Here is a 21,880-nt window from a genome sequence, read left to right on the forward strand (position 1 = left end):
ATCACAGATATCCGCTGACGACAGATAGCCTGTGATCACAGATACCCTGTGATGATATATAACCCCTGTGATCACAGATAACTTCTTCGATCACAGATTCCCCTTTGATAACAGATACCCGTGATCACAGATACCCCTGTGATTACAGATATCTCTCTGATTACAGATCACAGATACCCTGTGATCACAGATATCATGTAGTCACAGATACCATGTGATCACAGATAACCCCTGTGATGACAGATACCCCCAAGATGATAAAAAGCGCCGGTGATCACAGATAACACCTGTGATCACAGATACCCGTGTGATCATATAAAACCAAATCCCTTTTTAAAAAGAACTCCAGCTAACATTACTCAAGTAGTAGTAGATGGAGCTTCAACAGGAGCTTAAGGTATTCAAATACAAAATGGGATCTTAGGTATTTAAATAGCTAAAATAAAAGCCGACAAACACTCATTTTTGGGTTTCGCCATTAAGTCGAAGTCCGTACTGTACAATGTTTGATAATCTGTCGTCAAGTTTGGTTCATAGCCACGTGCATGCACACCCGCTGTCCGATGTGTGGCTTCGCAAAGAGGGATAGCTGATGTGCGAGAGCGAGTCTTACGAGCATTGTGCACGTGGCCATTAAAAACCAAACTAAATATTTAAAAGTAATTGCAATCTCAAGAAGCCTCTACGTAGAAAGATCCTACAGTACGCGGGAAGATAGAGTGCGAGTATTTCTTGTAATATTGATCTCTTTTCTGACGTTTCTTTCTTTGAAAAATCTACGTGCCACGATGTTGGACACGTGGGTGCGGCGAAGCTTCAAACCGAAACGTCTCTTCTATTTTATGGATTCTGAGCTCGAATCGATGCTTGAGCGTTTCTTGAGGTCTCGCTGAAGAAGTATATTGCTTTGGGGCTGAGCTAAGGGACGTCTTTCATGGGTGCGAAACAGCGCGAATGTCGATTTCTACTAGACGAGCCTCCCAAAACTGTTCTGTCTCGCTCTTACTAGTCATACCGCTTCCTACTCTTTGTTCGTAACCACCTGCGTACCGTCAGAGCAAATTGAATGAATTTATGCCTCCAAACGACGGTTTTTCCCCATTGGAGCCCCGATTTTCTAATTACCTGCTGAAGGCAATATCTCTCATGCGGTAAACCTGTTACGCGAGTTGCATCGACAGAGAATCTTTCTTCGCGATCGAAAAAGCTAGTAAAGTTCATCACGTGACGACGACAAGCCGAGTCCCGTAGTCCGGGTTAGTTGAACGAAGCTTTGTCAATGTCTCCGGCCGTAATCTCGCACGCTCATCGCAATCCTTGATCGCAACGACTTCTTTGCCTCTTTGAAGCGCAAGCAGCTCGGATTTGAGCACGCGAATGGTCTTCCAACAAATGTGTACGTTTAGCTGAAAGCTACGTCACGTTTTTCGCTTTTTTCCTCCACAGATTCGTCGATTCTGCGTGAAGGTCTTCTTGTTCTCATTCGAAATGCAGAGGAGGAGGATAAATCGAGTACAGAGGTCTCCTTCGCCGTCTGCATGCTGAGGTCTGTACGCTCTAAATCCATAGATCTCTCGACCTCTATCGCGCTTAGGAAACGATCGTGGCGCGTTCGACCTGAATCAACTCGCCTGCATAGATTCTGACGTTTGGTTTTGTATTAGAGCTCCAAACGAGTCAAATCGTCGACGACATGAACTGAAACGAGACCAGATGAAGCAGCTGCGAGTTTTCGACAGTGGGAGAGCAGAAAGTGGCTAATGCGACAATGAAAACATGTAAGTCTTTATAGGAGAACTTCGAAAAAAAATTGCTCAATTCAAAATTAACTATATACGCTCCCTGAAGAGAGTTTTTGTATCTGTCACTTGTCCGTGCGGATAGATAAGCTAGATAGAAAATAATGAGCTAGATATAGCTAACGGTTTTTCTCCCTTTAGCTTCCACTTCGAAATCGTTAGTTAATTGAATACTCAGTTACGAGTTCTTCCTAACAGTGTGCGCTTTATTTCGTTGGGCTCCACGAGATGTTGGTATATTAATTCTATCGTTTCCTTTTGCCGTCACATATTAATTCTGGTCTTCTTTCAAGGAAGTTGGCTAGAAACTCTTTCTGGAAGAAGTTCTAAGAAATATGATGTTCCAGTATCGGCGTTGTTGCTACATTTTATGAGTTTTTTCATTTGTTATTTACTGTAGTTGCAGTATAGGTAGTTGCAGAGTTGTCATAGAGTGTAGTAATGTCGACGTAGCATTGCGATGACAGGGTCCTGAGCACGACCCTGCATTAGATATGAAACTGCTCAGAGGCCCCCTGGAAGAGGTGTCGTGTGCACGCGCGTCGCTAGCAGACATTTATTAAATAAAACCCGGAAGTAAACCGGAACTTCTGAAAAAAAATTGCACATGGATCTTGCATGTTTCGCTGTCCGCCTGCACGGACCGCGAGAGTCCGTACAGGCTTCGGTTGGGTGGGGGTCATCCTCTCTACTCCCCCGTCGGAGTTAGAGCCTGTTTAGTCTCCCGGCTCGGACGCCTGGGAACGACAGCCCTCGGATGTGAGTTCTGCCGGTCTGATTCCAGGGGGACCGCTATTGTAACCCACCGCGTCTTCCTAAGTGGGGTGGCAGTTTATCACTCATGCCACGGGAGTAGGGGATTGAATCCCCTGCGTTCAAGCCACGTTTACCCTCTCTGGCTCAAGAGTTGGGCTGTGGGGTCAGTATAGTAGATCGTAAGTATAGTAGATCAATACGTGACTGTGTCGTAAGCACTATGTAGGCTTTCGTCACAGTGACGTCACTCTGCACAACACACGCTGTCTAATATATTGACATTCTCTTCAAAAATTACGTTCGCGTGTTACATTTACTCATTTTCGAAAGGTTTTTTACTGATCTAAAATACTGACGATCTATTATACTGACGTCCGTATATTAGATCGTCAGCAAATTAGATCAGCGTTATTGTACTCCACAAAGGTGCGGATAGGCTGCCTTGGCAGCAGACGTGCACGTAACAAGAAGGCTCACCCTATTCAATCGGATTCTTCTTGGATTCTTCGTCAGCGCCTACCCTTAGCTCCATGGACGAGGCGGTAAGCGAGAGCACGCAACAAATTGTTATTTGTCACATTGGTCAAGTGCACTTCCTAGCTGATGATAATATAATAGAAAACAATACGGCGACCGAGAAGCACCTACAAAAAGAAACAATTTATATATCTAATAACCAGTAACTCGGTCAAGCTGCTGCACCGTCAATTGGTGACGTCAAATTTTGGCAAACAGCTACTTAGTGAGAAACATCGTCTGATGGAAACCCTATTGCAACTATAGTCCTGTCCAATTGACGGTCCGCTAACATTCTTTACATTTTTTGAAGGCGTTTGTCCTTGCAGTGCTATTTGGATCGCTGGGAGGTAACATCAAAGTTGTTTCACAATTATTGCTGTGTTATAGACATTCCCACCCTACAAGATAAACAGTAAAGTCACTCCTGTGATGGTAGGGTTGAGCACATATTACTACACCCACCCATAAAGATTCAAAACAAGAAAAGTAGCTTATCAGACGATGTTTCTCCCCAAGTAGCTGTTTGCCAAAATTTGACGTCACCAAGTGACGGTGCAGCAGCTTGTCCGAGTTATCAGGTATATAAATTGTTTCTTCTTGTAGGTGCTTCTCGGTCGCCGTATTGTTTTCAATTATATTATCATCAGCTAGGTAGTGAACTTGACCAATGTGACCTATACCAATTTGTTGCGTGCTCTCGCTTACCGCCTCGTCCATGGAGCTTAAAGTCGGCGCTGACGAAGAATATTATATCTGACGAAGAATCCAACGGAATAGGGTGAGCCTTCTCGTTACGTTCACGTCTGCTGCCAAGCCAGCCTATCCGCATGCTCTAGAGTACAGAAAAAGCCAGAAAAAGGAAGAAACGCATGCTATTGCTGGTATTGTTGTTGTCGTTGTCGTATATGTACCTTTGTGGAGTACAATAACGCTGATCTAATTTGCTGACGATCTAATATACTGACGTCAGTATAATAGATCGTCAGTATTTTAGATCAGTAAAGAACCTTTCGAAAATGAGTAAATGTAATACGCGAACGTAATGACGCTGTCGATTTTTGAAGAGAATGTCAATATATTAGACCGCGTGTGTTGTGCAGGGTGACGTCACTGTGACGAATGCGTACGTAGTGCTGACGTATTGATCTACTATACTGACGATCTACTATACTGACCCCACAGGGCCGGTTTTATATAGACACCTCGGGGCCCAGAGATGAATGTGCCTACAAAACAAAGAAAACAAGTTCAGATCAAATGAAAAGAACCTGACGAGAAACAGGCACATCCTTTGCGTTTGCGTTCTCTTTGCTATGGCACAAAGCTAGTGAAGAAAAACAGTGTTGCGAACGTTGCGTTAAAGAGTTTGGGGTCATTGAGTACCCGTGACGTTGCAGAACGGTGCTCCTCTAAAAGAGAATCCCAGCTTGGCATCATTCTGTATCCTTTACATATAGTACTGATGACACTAGAACAATCAAAATTTAGACCTTAGGTCCAGTCTTCGTATGTACTACGTTACCCAGTTTGAACATTTCGTTGACTAAGAACGACATTCTTGGCTGTTCGTCGTGCAGCTTTGCGTCGTTGTCCTCTGCCATCGAAGTGATATTCTGTAATGTCCTAACTCTTGTTTCTGCTGAAGAAATTGGGTTTTGATACGCGTACAGAATCCACTGAATCTATTCCTCTTAACGAATCACCTATTTCGACTGAGGTGGCTCTTTACAAGTAACACCTATTCTATTCTCTTCCTCATCCCTTCTTTCACTTTATAGTCTCCGTGTCTAGTATTCAAATTCACACCTGATTGACCTATCATCAATTCATTTCTTTGTAAATAAATATTCTACTCTACTTTCAAACGATTTCGCCCCGGCCTCTTCCGCCCGTGAGTCGACTACCTCCAACTGACAATTCCTTAGAGGCTTCAACAGGAATATAAGAAAATGATCCTTTGCAAAATATTACAGTTATTGATTTACTGCGTCCACTTGCTTTAAATAAGGATGAGAGGATGAATTGGCCTCACGTGAAAATTGTCCGTAGGCGCGAGAAAGAAAAGAGTGTTCGTTTCCTAAGAACTCCAATAGATAAAAACCAAACAATAAAAATTAAATATAATCCTACACTCGCATTCAGATCCACGACAACACAATTATTAATCAGTCCCAGCAAAAAAAGTGTGACGACGTCGACGCATAGAAAGAATTGCCTTGGCTCCACGTTTAATAAGATCAATATTAGTAGAGTCTCTAAGAACCAGTTGTCATGTATACATAGAAACAAATTGATATACCTTACTCTGATCCGTGCTAACCTCAAACGAGAGTCAGAGTCGCTTTTTTGAAAAAGATTCTCTCGTCTCAAATCGTTTTCTGAGCAATCGCTATCTCTACAAAAATTTGAGCAAACATATGATATTTCTTTCTCGTCTATTTCACCGCTGCGGCTAATCGTCGTCGTGTTGATATCGACTGCAATTTTCTCGCCATTTGCAGCCTTTGACCGTTTCCATTTGTCTACGAGAAAATGAAAGAATAGAGAAATTAATTCCATAGAAATGTCAACAGCATCCTTATGACTCGAACGCTATGGTGAAATTAATTTCATAGATATGTGAACAGCATCCTTATGAGTCGAATTCTATGAGAAGGAATCGTAATACAACAGTGAATGTATAAGGCTAGCATTAGTCTCATAATTCTATGAATCTACCATAAAGAAATAAGGGCTGTATTCTTTGCTGTAAGGGCAAGGTAAGGAATCCTATAAATCGATGCTATGGGAGTGAGGAGAAGAAGTAATTAACGTGCATGTATGACCAGAAAGAGACAAATGGGTGAGGCCCCCTTTGGGGGTTCAATACCGCTAGGGCCACTCAATTTTTGCTCGCAGCGGGCGTTAGGAACATCGCCTGCTTGTATAATTCAACTCATATGGAAACCAACCTTCTAGCGTTTCGTTGCGAATCGAAGTAAAGAAATCGACATACGACGGACGAGAGAGGGGCTGCGAAAGGGAGACGGATAAATTCGTCTCTAGGGCGACGGGGAAGAGTCGAGGCGCGTCGAAATCTCTGTCAAAATGTAGGCCTTCGACGTACCGTCACACAGATTAATGAAGATGCGCCGCGAGCTTTACCTTACGCTTGTCGATACGAAAATCAGTTCGCGAGACCGGTTAGGGAGCCTCACTTTTTCAATAAAGCACAAGCAAGCAGAGAAGCTGCTTTGAAAAAGCCAATCCGCATGAGGGAAGCGCGCCTTGCGAAAATACTCAGTCAAAAGGTTTGCTTTTTCTCAGACCATTACCCGGATAACAACACGACGACGTATAAATTATTAGCACGTGTCCACGTGGAAGAAAAATTAATAAAATTATTTCGGTCCCCCCTCTTCCTCGCGCCTCGCACGACGTTGCAAATGGGTTCAAAGAACACGTTTGGAGCCAAATGTTCACTCAATTCTATGAACGGATTGCTGCATTACGAAAGAATAAACATTCCACAAAAAGATGGTAAACAAATAGCTATAACCAAAAGTCGCAAAATCTAGTGTCATCAAAGAAAAACGAATACAATTATGAATGAACGCTATAGCAGCGGTAATTAAGATAATCTACAACAACACCACACTACAAATCACGTGAAACACCAACCAGACGTCTGAAAAATTGAAAACAAACAAAACATCAACAACAAGAGTTAGCCTAAGTCTAGATTTGGGCAGAGACCGCGCTGGGTCATTTACTCGTTTTCATACGGTACTTTCTCTTCTTATCGCGTACCTGACATCGACCCTGTCGTCGGTCGACTCCTTGAGCATTGCACAATCAATTTCAAAAACTTCATCAAAGCATTGGGACGACGCCGATATTGACGCATCTGTTTCCGTTGTTGACTTCATGTCCCAAAAAGGATATAAGTAGGTGATATCGAGATTGAGGTACTTGTTCGGGCTTTCTTCTTCCAGCATTTTTCCAAGTCCCTCAGACAGTTGTTTGAACGTTGGACGCTTTCCAGCTTCAGCATGCCAACACTCAGATATCAATTTGCGCCTGAAAAAGGACCAGAGAACTACGGTAGCCACAACGACATATGAGAGAGACTTTAGACTCACAGTTCTTCGGAACAGTTCTCTGGACAGTCTAGCCGGTATCCCCTGCGCAAACGTGAGAGAATATCCTTGCTCGTCATGCAAGGATAAGGAAAACAGCCTGAAATGTAAGAAGAAGTCATTTGAAAACAAATAGGGTTTGCGTTAGGGGAAAAGAATAACTATGTGTACCTAAGGTGAATATCTCCCACAGGACAACTCCAAACGACCACCTAAAAACAGATACACATCTTTTCGTGTTCTCAACAAAAATTAATACATTAAATTTACACGTCGCTTTTCTCGGTAAAAAGACGGTGTACAATAGCTTCGACGGACATCCATCGGAGAGGCAGACGTCTGGCTGTCTTCTGACTGTATGCACCATCGTCGTAAACGGCTCTTGTGAGTCCAAAATCGGAAACTTTTACGAGATTGTTTTTGCAGACAAGTACATTTCGACAGGCTAGGTCGCGATGAACCAGACCCTTTCCAGCCAAATATTCCTAAACAATATATCTACGATTAAAATCCAACGAGTGCTGCTCAACTGTCACACCATTCCTGATGCGATTTGCCAAGCAAACGACATGAGATCTGAAGCCGTCATTTCCCACACGTCTATCTTTCCTCCATCTTCAATTTTATTCTCTTCAATATCATTGTCCTTCGTGGTTACTGCTTCATTATTCCCTGCCGGAAAATACTTCTCACACGCCTCTTCATTTTCTCCATCTGATTGAGTTTTAAATAGCTTGATGTTGTCATTTTTGCGAGAAAAGTTTGACTCGCTTTCCTATAAGCGGAAAATTCAAAATTTTCTTGCAATAGACGCAAACGCTTTCCTTTTCAGAGTTTCCTCCACTTGACTGCTGAGAGATATCACCAGAGCCAATGTCTTGAGAATCGCCCATGGTCAATCGCTGACAAACTTACCAATTGAGAATTTAATACGTCGGTTCAGAAAAATTCATACCTGTGGTCTTCCTTTTTGGAGATAATTGAGTAAATCACCGTGGCTGCAGTACTCGACAATCAAGCAAAACGGCTGCGATTTTGTTACGCAAGCCAGCATACAAACAATGTGTGGATGTCGCCCGATTCCTTTCATAAGTTTAATTTCTTCCAAAAAGTCCGCCTCATCCTGCTGGAGATACGCACCTACACAAGTAATAATTAGAGAAAACGTTACGAAGGCATGTGACCGAGAAAGACATTCGCACCTTTCAACTTCTTACAAGCAGCAACAAATTTGTTGTCTTCGTTTTCTTCTTCACGCCTGATTCCACTGCTCAAATTCAGTTGTTGCAAATAATTTGAACTAAATTCAGCTTTGAGGACGTCCCCGAAAAAGCCTTCGCCAATCTTTTCGAGTAGCGTCAAATGGCAAGGATCGATTTCCCATTTGTCAAAGGCACTCTCTGTCTTTGTGGAACGATGCTTCTTATGACAGACATAGAGGACGATAAGAAAAAAAAAGGCAAATAACGAGCAAACAACAGAAGCAATGATTGATAATTGCGATGTCGACAAATCTGCAAAAAAAGAGAAGTAAAATTAGTAATCATTGAAGATGTCTTCACTATCATAAAAGAAAGTAAATACTCAAATTATAATAAACAATGATTAAGTCGACGTAGAAAAAGCACGTGGTGCAATACATATAGAATTAATTAATGTCTACAATCTCCCTGTTGCAAGAATCAAGAGTGCGCGAACATATTAGGATCGTTTGAGCTCGTTCGTGCAAATGCAGTGACTTCAACGAGTGCCAAACAAATGCCATTTGCAGGCAACTTCCACTAACACCAACGGATCGTTTGAGTGCAGAAGTGTCCGTGACTAAATGGAAGCTTCTGTCAAGCTGTAGTAAGTGCGCAAAGTAGGTACACTGCTATTTCATTAATTAGTATCTTCAACCGAACGCGAGTTTCATTTTGATCCGGATGGCCTACTTTTGATCCTATATACCTTCGCACGAAGTTCCGTTTCCAATAAATCCAGGTTTGCATGTGCATTTGTAAAAGGAAAGCGTATTTTCACAAGTGGCGTCCACGTGGCAATTATCGGATTTGTTAAAACACTCATCAAAATCTACATATAAAAGGCAGCAATGACTAGTACGCAATAAGATCTAATCATCGAATAGATATACCTTCAGAAGCTGGCGTAAGACACACGCTTTTCTTCTTTGCAGAACAGTCTCTTAATTCCCAAAAACTCTTGGTTGAAGCTACACAATCGTGCTCTTCTCGCCGCCGCGGACTTTTCTCACGTTCAGATGATTTCCAGTTGACGTAGACCAATGGGGAGCCATCGGTCCAATTGTAGATTCCTTCGTTGTCAATGTCATTAAGTCCAATCCACGCTTCATTTCCATCAAGCAAGTTAGACAGGCGGTCTTTTTCCTGAAGAGAATTAATGCTAGCGAGAGAGCCCTTGCCATCGCTCAACCTTTCGCATTCGGCTAACGACTCATGCCACGTCATCAACGTGTCAAGTCGTCTAATGCATGAATGCATGCCAAGCTTCGTCCAATCGCTCTGACACATGTGGACATCTAAAGAAACAATCATACAGTAAATCTTAGTAACGGGAGATAGTGAAACACTGACGGCCAGGAGAAATTTGAGAAGGCGCCGCTACACTTAGAGGTTTGGCATTTAATTTTCCTAAGAATTTAATGTTAGCTATACTTAGTCTCTCGCTGTATTCGGCTTACTTTTGCAGGCATATCCCGCTTTTCTAGAACAGTTTGCAACAGCCCAACCCAAATCAACTCCGTCAAATCCCAACGTAACACACTTGCCGTTCTCGTGCGCCGGCTCATATTTCATCCACTTGGTGAAAGTGGCGGGTAAGCCAGAAAGCCACGTAAAGCTGTTTGAAGTATTATTGTAAATTAAGCCGATCCAATACGCCGACCCTATTATGGCAGACGATTCTTTCGCAACAAAAAAATGTTCGCTTATGTCGTTAAATGAGGCGAGATGAGCATCGCGCTCTTGACATATATTGCGATGTGCCCGCTCCTGCGGCACGGCCTCATCTTCTTTAGACAAATAATAGCAGGCTTCCTTGAAGAAGATTTCGTCTCTTGCGCAACTATTATATAAATCCGGTAAGTCTGCTTCACGGATTTCGTTGTCAAAATCGACTAAGAAACAAATATGACAAAAGAAACTATTTGAAAGCACGCCTCATACCTAGAGCGACTTTCAGTAAACTTCTTTTTGGGATAAAGAAATCAGCCATCATCCAATAGCCAGTGCGCGTGTCCATAGCAACGCACGCAGGAGAAGAGCCAGCACTCGGTTCTCCTCTAGCCCACATGACGTAGCTGCATGCACAAGGACATTTGTTCATTTGCAACTTCTGTACTGCATGCAGTTTCATTACTCTCTACCTCAATCGGTCTTGATTGATCCACTTGAACTGATTGCCTTCCTTTCGGTCTAAGCCAATCCACACGCTTTTGGCAATGTTTTCCTCTTGAAACTCTAAGTCGGCGAGAAGAGCCAGCACAAACGCATGTTCGTGAAAACTGGTAATGCTGAGAAGGTTACCACTACAAGGTCTATTTACACCACTCCAAACAATACCGCCAACCCGACAATAGAGCGATGAAAGAGTATAACAATAGCCTGCATAGAGAAACCAGCTACGAGGGCAATCTAAAATTATTTATATTAAAAAGGTTCTTAGATGTGCATTTGCTTTACATTTTCTCTCTTTACAGAGAACGACGGCTTCTTGACAAGATACATTACGCTGTTCTATTTGCAGATTGCAATTTTTCAACGCCGTTTCTTTTCCAGTGCAACGTCTACCGTTGGTGTAAATCACTTCGTCGTTTTCAATTGCCCGATATCGTCGCTTTCTGGAAATCGGATCTCCGTAGCCTAATTGGCGACAAACGATCTTGGAATCATTCACATTCCACTTGCTGTCGCATACGACGCGCCACGTTTTGTTTAGATAGACTTCGACTCTTCCCTCGCTTTGCTTTGTCCCACCGAAACCATTGACTAATCTTACATTCCAGTCTGATATTCGGCACGTGACCTCAATGGCAAATTGTCCATGAACATCAATATTATACCCGAAATCGAAAAATTGGAAATCCTGAATCGAGCGAATTGAAGAGCAGTCAAAATTGGGACAAATAATATTCCAACAACTCGAACGCCCAGCTAAGGATTGAAAATTACATGTACCTTTGCCATATCCAAAGTGCTTACAAGAGGCCTCACATGTGCTATTAAATAAGTATGCACTGCGGTAGTATAGGGGATCAACGCACGCCGCTCTCCACTCGCCTCCAAGACGAATTTCTATAATCCCACGACTGGAAACTGAGCTGTTTCCGAGACGAACATCAAAAGGTTTGACGCTACTGGACCGACAAGAAACGAATACGTGCTCATTGCACGACGCAATTCCTAGATCGCAACTGCGAACAAACGTGTCGTTTGACGTACAATTAATTTCAATAGCATCGTTGTCTCTTTCTCCAAACCGGGACGTAGCTTCCAATAGACCATTGTAACCCAATTGCCGACACGAAGCAGCTGCCGTTCGACTGGGACTGTAAATGACTTCACTCATGCAGACGCGCCTCCACAACCCACTGAGATATATTTCGAGACGCCCGCGAGAAGGCAAAACACCGCCGACAAGTCGCACGTCACCGTCACCTCGAGTAGTATCTTAAAAAGAAGAATGAGCTGTTATAAGTAAAGAAAGAAAGAGCACGACTCACTTCTGGGCTTTATGCAAACAAATGGCAATCGATTGGAACACGATTCAGCGCGCCAGTGTATTTCTGAATCAGAAATTACGAGCTTTCCACATGACGTTTTTTCGTTGAGCAAGCCCAGCTCATTCCAATGAGCATACGTTAAAGGCGAACCGTCTGACCATCGATAGCTGTAAACGCCTGTTGCTGCAGTAGGTCTTCGTATTAGACCGAAAAAATAACTATCATCTCCGATGATTGCAGGGACTGCGTTTTCTTCTTCTTCGCCTTTGAAAGACAAAAGTGCTCCTCCATTGAGAGAGCAAATTTCGACGGCTTCAGACCAAGTATTCATCCAATTATTCCAACCATTTAGCCAATTAGAAGAAGCAAAACACGAAGACGACGTACAGTCCCAAAAGTGTCCGCCACAATCTAAAGATAAAAATGATGATTTGCAATTCAAACCTAATTGGCTAAAACTCTCAGACGATAGAAAAAGCGCGCGTTCAGTACCTTCTATACATGTATCTTGATCCGATTGACCCGATTGAGCCGATACGGTTATCGGAACGATGTTGAGGAGTAGAAAAGCGATGGCGAAAAGACATTGGTGACCGTTTTGAGGTAAGACGAAACGGCGAATTTCGTTGATTTTTGATGAAGAACAGCCAGATTTAGTCTTTGGAAAACGATGCCTTGTGTGACGAACATACGTAGCGATAACAACAAGAAGAAACAAGGACAAGAGAGGAAAGACGCATATCCCAGGAATTGCAAGTGTCCAATGTGAAGCAAATGCCACAACTGGCGAGAGAAGCCATTAAAATAATAATATATTTGGAAATGCTTTGGTAATGTCACCTTGCGCTGAAGTAGTAAACATATCAAATTTCCAAAGAGCTCTAGTTACAATGACGTCAGTATCCTAAAAAACAAGCTCAAAGAAACAGAAATCGATCGACTTTTGCACCAATCTGCAAGCCAACAGTTTCTGCGCTCGCTTGATCATTGCACTTTCAAAGATAACGAAAGCAAACACAGTCGCGTGGTTCCCTAAAATGTATCTTAATAATATCCAGCTTGATTTGATTAGCTTCGACACTCGCACCTTGTAAGGAAGTACTTGAAAAGAATGTAATCTCACATATTTTAACAGACGCCGTCAAGTTTACGTTAGCTTCCTAAAAATAACATAGTGCAGGCGAGGAAACGACAACAATAGGTTGCGATCACTCACTTCCGCACACGTCGAACGACACTTTTGCCCTAAAACGCGTCCCATGTAGCATTTTGACAAACACAGAAGCTAGGAAAAGAACAAAGAGAGAGAGTATAAGGTAGAATATCGCGAAAGCAACAGAGGTCAAGTGATCTGGCTTTACAGTGAAGCTGCGAGAGTTGTTGCGATCCTGTAGGAGGGAGAATTTGATCGCTAACACTCTGTTCAGAACAAAAATTAAATCGAAAACCTCATAGATTAGATCGTTCCAGTGAGCGGCACATCGCCTTCTATTTCCGGCAAACTGAGTGGCATTAGACGGTGGCCACGCTGAACCGAGAACAAGATCGCGAGAAGGAATAACGGTGATGAGAGCGAGAGTGAAGAAAACGCCGAAAAGGGTAACACGAAACATCCTAGCCTGTGACCAGACCTTCTCCCTTGATCGAATGTCTGGTACTGCTCCGCCTCTTTTAAGCCCGCCCTAGGAACAAAGTGCCCGTACATAAATACGTCGCGTCGGTTTCCTCGCTCTACGCAACTTGTGTTCAAGTGCTCTGAGCAATACCCTTCGAAAGGTTCTTTTGCTCGTGCGAGCTACGATCGTCTTTCAATCTTTTCAGGATATTGCCAGGAACACTTACCAATGAACACAAGTAGCGTAGAGCGAGGAAACCGACGTTCATCGACAGAGAATTACTAGAACCGACGCGACGTATTTATGTACGGACGCTTTGTTCCTAGGGCGGGCCTAAAAGAGGAGGAGCTGTACCAGACCTTCTCCCGAGCCCGTTATACGGGATCAAGGGAGAAGGTCTGGTCACAGGCTAGTAACCTCCGACAACTCCTCGCCAACGAGTTCGAATGATGAGATGACCGCCGTTATAACGCTCCTTGGTCCACGCCTTTCTGTTTTATATCAATTCATGAGATGGCGTCACGCTAGGAGCCCGCGCTGCGTGCTAGCAAAAGCGATGAGCGAAGGCGGTGCCGCGCCATCTCTGTAAGTTATACGAGTGACTGACAATGTTGAACAGATGCTGTTCTTGAGTTCACTCGATTTGGTTTTCACAGATATCCAATCCTAAACAAGAATTAGATTAGGAGAGGCCTGGGTCTCAGTGCATCTGAGGCCATCAATAAGAATCTAAAAAAAAATACCGGTTGTTCTATTCCCCCTTTGCAATTGTTTTAACCAATCACGCACTCGCTTACGGCATTCCGAATGATTCGAGAGGCGACGTAGAAGAAGAAAATCAATATGCAAATATCAGCTCCATAAGACTGTGCTGACAATGTCAGAACGAAAGGGCCCAACAAACAGATACTATACCGATCCTTGTCGTCGAAAATACTTCATAAATAGCTTCTATAGTATTTAGTCTTGCTATGATGCTTTCTTCGACAAGAGACGCCAATGCTTTCTCTCTGCATAATCAATACGTTACACAAGATAGGCCTTGTTTGTCAGCGTGTATACCGAAATACGTCAATGCCTTGAACAGTATTGCAGTAAAAAACTTCGTCAATGCTGCGAACGAAACCGTCAAATGAACTAAAAGATAAAAGATGTCGTATATCCACTAAAAAATTCAAAAAAGGTAGACAACTTGTGTCTATAAAGTACAACATCATCATACAGTTTTCAAGACAACGATGATGGCGGATCGAAAGAAAAGTTGACCAAAGGTGATTGAGGCCCCTTTTGAGGCTTCATCATCACCCGAACCACGGGATTTCTGCCCGCCGTGACCGCTGTGAACATCGCTCGCATCTTTAGTTCAGACTATATGGAGACCAACGTCTTAGCTTCTCTTCAGTTAACGGAGAAAAGAATTCGACGTACGACGGAAGAGAGAGGAGCCTCGAAAGAGCGATGGATAAATTCGGCCCTTGGGCGATGGAAAAGCACTGAGACGCGTCAAGTTCGCAGTCTAAGTGTAGGCCTTGGAGATATCGTCAAACACAAAAATCAACTCGCGTCTGCGAGCCTTACCTTACGTTTCGCATGAGAAAAACTGCTCGTGAGACCCCTTAGGGAGCCTCACTTTTTCGTTGAGGTTTCAGAGCCGAGAAAAAGTAGTTTGAAAGGCATTTCACTGTAGCCAAATCGTGTCTTGTGAAAAAAAGCAGTGAAAAGGCTCACTCTTCAATGACCGAGGACGATTTACCCGGATAAGGACACGTGGTTAATTGGAAGAATGTTCACCTAGTTTTCTTCGCAGGAGGCAGCGCTTCTGCAAGCAGTGATTCCAGCGTGTCTCTAGAGAAGGAAACGTGCGTCTTCGTTAGAATGATATAGCTGTGGCTTCGTTTCGAAGTATTTTCTGTGAAAACGGCTCACGATTTCGAACCAGGTTCTCGTTAGTAGTCACAACTGATCGTGCGATTTTCTTAGAACGCCCCTGCTTCTTCAGGAAGTCGAAATGGAAGAAAAATGTTGTCCCAAGGGAGTCAACCGAGGTTATATTGTTGTGAATTTGGCAATGAAAGGTGAAGCGGCGGGCCCTGTGCATCCAAATTCAAACGTTTAGTGCTAGACTTTATAGACAGGCCTTGCCTTTATCATTGTACACCTATTCTATGAGCTAAAACGAATAACCATTTTCCAATAATTAATTATATCTACACTATTATGTAGGACTACTAATAGCAACACAGGTAACTACAAAAATCAACATCTTTATCGACGAGCTTCTCCTCATTCGCCAGAGAGCAACGTGCTGCTTAGATATGTCCTTTCGTAGACACTGCGATGACCGCATGTCAACCCTAATTAATTTTTTCTTCACTTATTAAAATTTATATACGCTGAGTCGCAACAGAAATAATTACGTATCTATAGTTTAAATATTTCATACCTGTGGCTGTGGTTATGTAGAAGATTGACTGCTGAATTGAAGTACATAACACCAAGGCCTGAGTATTAATCTCAATCTAAAAAACTCCTGAATGAATTGAGTATTAATTGGTTAGTGAAACGAAATAAGTATTCTAATTAATTAATTACTGTCGCAGTACGAGCCATTAATTTTCAATATGATTATCAAGAACCCATAATATTTACATTATGAACATCTCTTGTAATTAATAGAAAATCTTTAGCTTGCAAATTACTTTCACTGGATTAATGCTTGCTATCAACAAAGCTGTAGTAGTTGCTGCCAGCTGGCGCTGCTCCTGCTCCTGCTGCTCCTGCTGCTCTTGGTGAGGGTGAAGGTACTGTACCTGCATGTGCTGGTGCGGGTGTTGGGGTGCAGATAACGCTGGTGAAGGTGTGGTCGCTGCTGTTGCTTCCGGTGCTACCGCAGGTGCGAAAGCTGCAGGTTGTTCTGCTGCTTTTTCCAGAGCTAGTGTAGGTGAAGTGGAGGTGCGGAAGCTGCAGGTGCTGGTGCTGGTGCTTGTGCATGTTCTGGCTTACGATGCTGATGCAGCTCCTCCCAGTGCTGGTGCCGTTGCAGGAGCTGGTTCTGGTGCTGCTTCCGGTGCTGGTGCAGGTTCCGGTGCTAGTGCAAGGTGCAGGAACTGGTTCTAATGCTGCTTCCGGTGCTGGTTCCAGTGCAGGAGCTGCTTCTCGTGCTGGTGCAGGTGCAGGAGCTGATTCTGGTGCTGGTGCATGTGCTGCTGCTGCTTCCGGTGCTGCTGCTGGTGCTGGTGCTGGTGCTGGTGCTGGTGCTTCTTCTGCTGCTGCTGCTGCCGCTGCTGCTGCTGCCGCTTCTGCTGCTGCCGCTGCTGCTGGTGCTGGTGCTGGTGCTGGTGCTGATGCTGGTGATGATTCTACTACCTAGCTACCTAGCTACCTAGCTATACTTAGCTACCTAGCTACCAGACTAATTAGAGCTACTTAATTTACTTAATTAATTCTTATTAATCTATTGATCTGTACCTTCAAAAGGTGATCCTTGAAAAACCGCCATTGCGTTGTCGTCCTTTGCGTTGTCCTGTCGTCCTGTCGTCCTGTCGTCCTGTCGTCTCTTCGTCCCGTCGTCCCGTCAGCCCGTTGTCTTGTTGTCCAGTCCCTGCATTGAGTACCTATAAACTCAAAAAAAAAAGAGCAAGAGAAATCACGAGCATTACATACAGATACCTCTGCGAATGCCGGTTTCGTCCCCTCTTCTTCATTCTTCTTGAGAGACCTAAAGCTCAAAGAAAAGAGAGCAAGCGAAACTACAAACGATCCATACAGATACCTGTGCTATTTCTTCGTCTGCTTCATCTTCCTCCACGTCTTTTCGTCCCTTCTACCTCATCTTCCTCGAGCACCTAAAACTCAAACAAAAGCAAGCAGGCGAAAATACAAGCTACCCATACAGATACTTCTGTCATTTCTTCGTCCAAATCGTCTTCGTCTCCATCATCTTCGTCTCCATCATCTTCGTTCCTTCTTCTTCATCCCATCGTCGTCCTAGAGCTCAAAGAAAAACCGTCAAGAGAAACCACGAAACAATCCATACAGATACCTCAGATATTTTTTCGTCAACATCTCCTTTGTCTACATCTACTTCGTCCCTTTGTCCTTGAGAACCTAAATCTCAAAGAAAAGAAAGCAAAAGAAAAACTAAGCAATCCATACAGATACCTCAGGACTTTCTTCGTCGACATCATCTTCGTCGAATTCGTTTTCGTCTACTTCATCTTCATCATACAGGCGCACCTAAAACTCAAACAAAAGCAAGCAAGCAAGCAAGGGAAAAAATAATCAACCCATGCAGATACCTCTGCCATTTCTTCGTCTCCATCATCTTCGTCTTCATCGTCTTCGTCCCTCTTCTTCGTCCCTGCGTCCTTGAAAACCTAAATCTCAAAGCAAAGAAAGCAAAAGAAAAAATGAATAATCCATACAGATACCACTGGCATTTTTTCGTCTGCTTCTTCTTCGTCTTCGTCCCCTTCATCTCAGCATCATCTATTCAAAAAACCCAGCAAGTGAAAAAGGAAGCACTACATACAAATACCTCAATCTTCGTCCCTCACTTACGTCATTCTAAATCTAAAAAGAGAAAGCAAAAGAAAACGCAAGGAAAATATTCAGGTACCGCATAAGACGTCTTCAATAGGCGTAGCACAATCCCGTCCGCACCTAGGCCCCTAAAGAAAGAAGAAGTACGAAAAAAGACGATCGATTAATACAGAAACCTTTATTTGAGAGTCGTCTTCCGTCGAGGCGACGATCTTTATCAGGACGCCTGCAAGAAAAATAGAATTAGTCAAAATGAATAGAAAAATTCTAATTCTCTATCTATTTTTAATTAATTACCCGATTTAATAATCCTCTACCCTAACTGCCTCTAATTTCCTCTATAGATGCCTAAAGTAAGATGATTGACGAGGTGAAGATTAATTAAGTGAATTTGAAGTGTAAGAAGATGACGTGCAAATGATGAAGAAAAATAAAGTGAAAAAACACGGAGAACCTAAAATGAAATACAAGATTAATAAAAAATAATTTATAAAAGGAAAGGTACGTAGGTATACTTAAATCAAACAAGTCTATAAGAAAACGCCAATAAATAAATAAATATAAAGGAGTCATACCACCGGCGTTTGACCACGCCCAGCATTGATGAAATTTGCCCCATTAATTAATTAATTACGTCAAGAACCTATTCTGAAATAAAAGATTAGAAAAACAGGTACGTAAGTACACCTAAATAAAACGAAGTCTTTTAAGAAAAAAGGGCAATAAATAAATAAAAAGAGTCATACCACAAGCATTTGACCACGCCTGGCATTGAATAATTGGATCTTTTACGATTAAGAATATATACCTAAGGAAAAAAATGTAACAATCGAGAAAAATTAACTGCACCTCATCTTATAAATGTTCCTTGAAAGGGGCCCCACTCACTAAAGCAGCACGATTCATATAGATCAACAGACCCCTATTGCTTCAAAGAGTTGTTTCCTTTTGAAAGGGCGCCTTCGAAAGTGCTAAAAACAAAAGGAATTAGCGAAAACGTGCATGATACGGCTTCTAGCTGCAAATGCGGACGCAGAAAGGGCAAGAAACATTTGCCTAAGGAGACAAAACGTGACAGCGTAAACCAATGAGAATTCGCTTCGATTTTTCAAAATGCCTGGTCGAAAAAAGGGGCCCCCACTCACGCGAAGTCGTTTTTTGCAAGCGAAACACATCCGAAAAGCCTCGATCGTCAAAAAAACGTCCTCGAAGCCCAAGAAGAGACACTATAGCGAAACGCGAACGCACACCGCGTCACGCCCCCGCAACACCGCCATCTTCGCGTGTCATGTCGAGTCTTCGTTCGGCGAACTGGAGAACAATAGACGACCGGGAGCGAATATCTACAGAAAACAATCGATCGGCTTACCATTGACGAAGGAAAGCAGAACGATTGAGCCTCGAAGAAGACTCGTACGACGTAGAAGCAAGTTTTTCCCTTCGCGATAGGGTAGAGACTGCAATGAGAGGTTCAACTTAAGCCAGTAGCGATAGATTTAGCTGGAGCGGGTTTCCCTAGAGCCGTTTCGTCGACGTGTTGCTCGGAACTATCTTTACGGTACTTTGACACGTGTCATTGATGTCACGAAAAGTTCCGTACAATCACGTGCTGCACGTTTGGCGCGAAGACATGCGCTGCACGTGTGGTAGGCGGTTCAGCGCTTGAAAGGAAAAGACGTACGGCTCATTCTTTGGCATTACGTAATTGTAAAAGACAATGCAAATGATTAAATTAATATAAAGGTTGAAGATCACGTGTACCCTGCGTTTTAAACGCGGATTTGGCTATACTTTTTTGAATTAGATTGCATTGAATTATAATATTTGAGAATTTTGATTCTCCGGTTTTCTACGTACCATAAATTCTATGCTCGTATAGCGCACAAAGCATGCCTATATAATGTGACATATATTGTATGGTGATCGAGAAAAAAACCGCTTTCCTTTCAAATACGTGAATCTACAAAATCACATTGTCGAATTTGATGAGACATTTCAAAATTAATTTGACGATAATGTAATGTTTCTGAGAGCAACGTAAACAGATTACACAGGTAGCAAGTTGAGACGCTACTACTGGAAGAATCTAATGCATGTCACAAAAAGGGGAAAGTCAGTTTGGGTGAGATAATTTCACATCTTTTAGACGGAAACTTCTTTGGACAAAACATTCCTTTGTCTAACATCGGCCTTTTCGTCTGTCGTGTCGTCACGCGTTCCTAGATCGTCTTCGGTTTTTTCTGAAGACACTGATTCACCCGTGCAAATAGACTTGAAGTCCACGAAAGAAGACAAATAAATAACATCGAGATTTAGGTACTCATTAGATGCCTCCTCTTCCAGCAATTTTCCCAACCGCTGGCAGAGATCTTGGAAAGTTGGGCGCGCATCGGGTTCACTACGCCAACACTCAGACATAATCTCGTACCTGAGGAAAGGCCGATTACAACGTCACATGATTACGTGAGAGCATCTGCACTTTGGACTCGCAGTACTTTGGAGACGTTTTCTGGACATTCCAGCCGCTTGCCACTACGCAAATGCAACAGAAGATCCTTACTTGCCATGCATAGATACGGAAAACAGCCTGCAAAAAATGGAATTAAAGAAATAAGAAAGTCAAAATGAAAATACCTAAAGTGACTATTTCCCACAAAACAACTCCAAACGACCATCTAAAATTGACCTCATTGTAAAAAAATTCACGCTGGAAAATTTGCAATATCAGAAACGTACACGTCACTTTTCTCGCTGAAGAGGCGGTGTATGATGGCTTCGATAGACATCCAACGAAAGGGAAGCCGCCTTGCTGTCTTTTGATTATACGCACCGTCCTCGTACACGGCTCTTGTTAGTCCAAAGTCGGAAACTTTAAGAAGTTTATTTTCACCAACGAGGACGTTGCGACAAGCTAAGTCGCGATGAACAAGATCTTTTCCGGAAAGATATTCCTAAAAGTTGAAATTCTGAAAACTGACTCTCTTGCTAGTTTAGCCTTCGTACCATTCCCGACGCAATTTGCCAAGCAAACGACAACAGATCCGAAGCTGTCAAATCTGAAAGGACTGCTTCTTTATTCTCTTCGTCAACATCCTCGATTCCATCATTATCTTCAACCTTGGCCTCACTTTCCACTATATCATCACCTTTTTTATTCTCGCCCTCCTCATACTCGTTCTGTTCAATTTCGTGAAGACTGTGTAACGACTCGAACAAACTATCCTATACAATACCATCGATATTACTTTCATTATAAGTAAAATCTTTACTCGCCTCTTCGTGCTTATTTTGCTCAACGTTTTCTGCATTCACTCGCTAAAAAACAAAATTAAATTTAAACATATTTCCTACCGCTTCCAAACATTCTTAAACGAACTTCCTTTCTCATTTTTTGGAGAAAGCAGAGTAAATCACCGTGGCAACAGTATTCGACAACGAGAAAAGGCGGTTGGGATGCCGTTACGCATGCAAGCATGCTAACAATGTGTGGATGACGTCCGATTCGTTTCATGAGCCTGATCTCCTCCAGTAAATCAATTTCATCATGATGGAGATACCTGTCTAATATATCACATAAAATAGATGCAATCACTTGCCAAAGAAACGACTGTACCTTTTAACATTTTACAGGCAACAAGCGTTTTATTTTCGTCGTCGTTGTCGTCGCACTTCAATTCGCTTCGAAACGTCTCCTTTGACTCGGCGTGATAAAGATACCCTTGACGCACAACGCCGAAAAATCCTTCGCCAATCTTGTCGAGCAGCATGACGTCGCCACGATTGATTTCC

The 21,880-nt window shown here is 42.8% G+C and overlaps 3 protein-coding genes and 1 long non-coding RNA gene across 4 annotated transcripts; 1 reads left to right on the plus strand and 3 right to left on the minus strand.

The window, feature by feature from the left end:
- Positions 1-6,598: 6,598 nt before the first annotated feature.
- Positions 6,599-13,581, minus strand: LOC136195204 (uncharacterized). The gene is made up of 22 exons (XM_065984486.1): positions 13,382-13,581; positions 13,295-13,321; positions 13,150-13,218; positions 13,021-13,093; positions 12,883-12,965; positions 12,774-12,837; positions 12,426-12,716; positions 11,934-12,344; positions 10,894-11,880; positions 10,578-10,845; positions 10,378-10,511; positions 9,894-10,328; positions 9,787-9,843; positions 9,327-9,731; positions 9,143-9,265; positions 8,395-8,706; positions 8,148-8,332; positions 7,731-8,094; positions 7,463-7,677; positions 7,364-7,404; positions 7,196-7,292; positions 6,599-7,133 (listed from the first exon to the last, which is right to left on the minus strand). Exons 1-18 carry the CDS (start codon positions 13,544-13,546, stop codon positions 7,936-7,938), a joined length of 4,248 nt encoding a protein of 1,415 aa, XP_065840558.1. The 5' UTR covers positions 13,547-13,581; the 3' UTR covers positions 6,599-7,133; positions 7,196-7,292; positions 7,364-7,404; positions 7,463-7,677; positions 7,731-7,935.
- A 718-nt stretch (positions 13,582-14,299) lies between these two features.
- Positions 14,300-15,232, minus strand: LOC136195234 (uncharacterized). The gene is made up of 6 exons (XR_010671849.1): positions 15,128-15,232; positions 14,934-15,077; positions 14,772-14,886; positions 14,612-14,686; positions 14,465-14,559; positions 14,300-14,415 (listed from the first exon to the last, which is right to left on the minus strand). It is a non-coding gene; the product is annotated as an uncharacterized lncRNA (long non-coding RNA).
- Positions 15,233-16,553: 1,321 nt separating this feature from the next.
- On the plus strand, positions 16,554-16,919 carry LOC136195432 (alanine and glycine-rich protein-like). The gene has a single exon (XM_065984755.1). It carries the CDS (start codon positions 16,554-16,556, stop codon positions 16,917-16,919), a length of 366 nt encoding a protein of 121 aa, XP_065840827.1.
- A 3,314-nt stretch (positions 16,920-20,233) lies between these two features.
- Positions 20,234-21,858, minus strand: LOC136195433 (tyrosine-protein kinase receptor torso-like). The gene is made up of 7 exons (XM_065984756.1): positions 21,705-21,858; positions 21,468-21,652; positions 21,365-21,406; positions 21,095-21,313; positions 20,922-21,042; positions 20,555-20,678; positions 20,234-20,519 (listed from the first exon to the last, which is right to left on the minus strand). The coding sequence occupies exons 1-7, from the start codon at positions 21,856-21,858 to the stop codon at positions 20,234-20,236; spliced, it is 1,131 nt and encodes a 376-aa protein (XP_065840828.1).
- Positions 21,859-21,880: the final 22 nt, after the last annotated feature.

The sequence above is a fragment of the Oscarella lobularis genome, chromosome 14 (genome assembly GCF_947507565.1).
Source record: "Oscarella lobularis chromosome 14, ooOscLobu1.1, whole genome shotgun sequence".
Lineage (NCBI taxonomy): Eukaryota > Metazoa > Porifera > Homoscleromorpha > Homosclerophorida > Oscarellidae > Oscarella > Oscarella lobularis.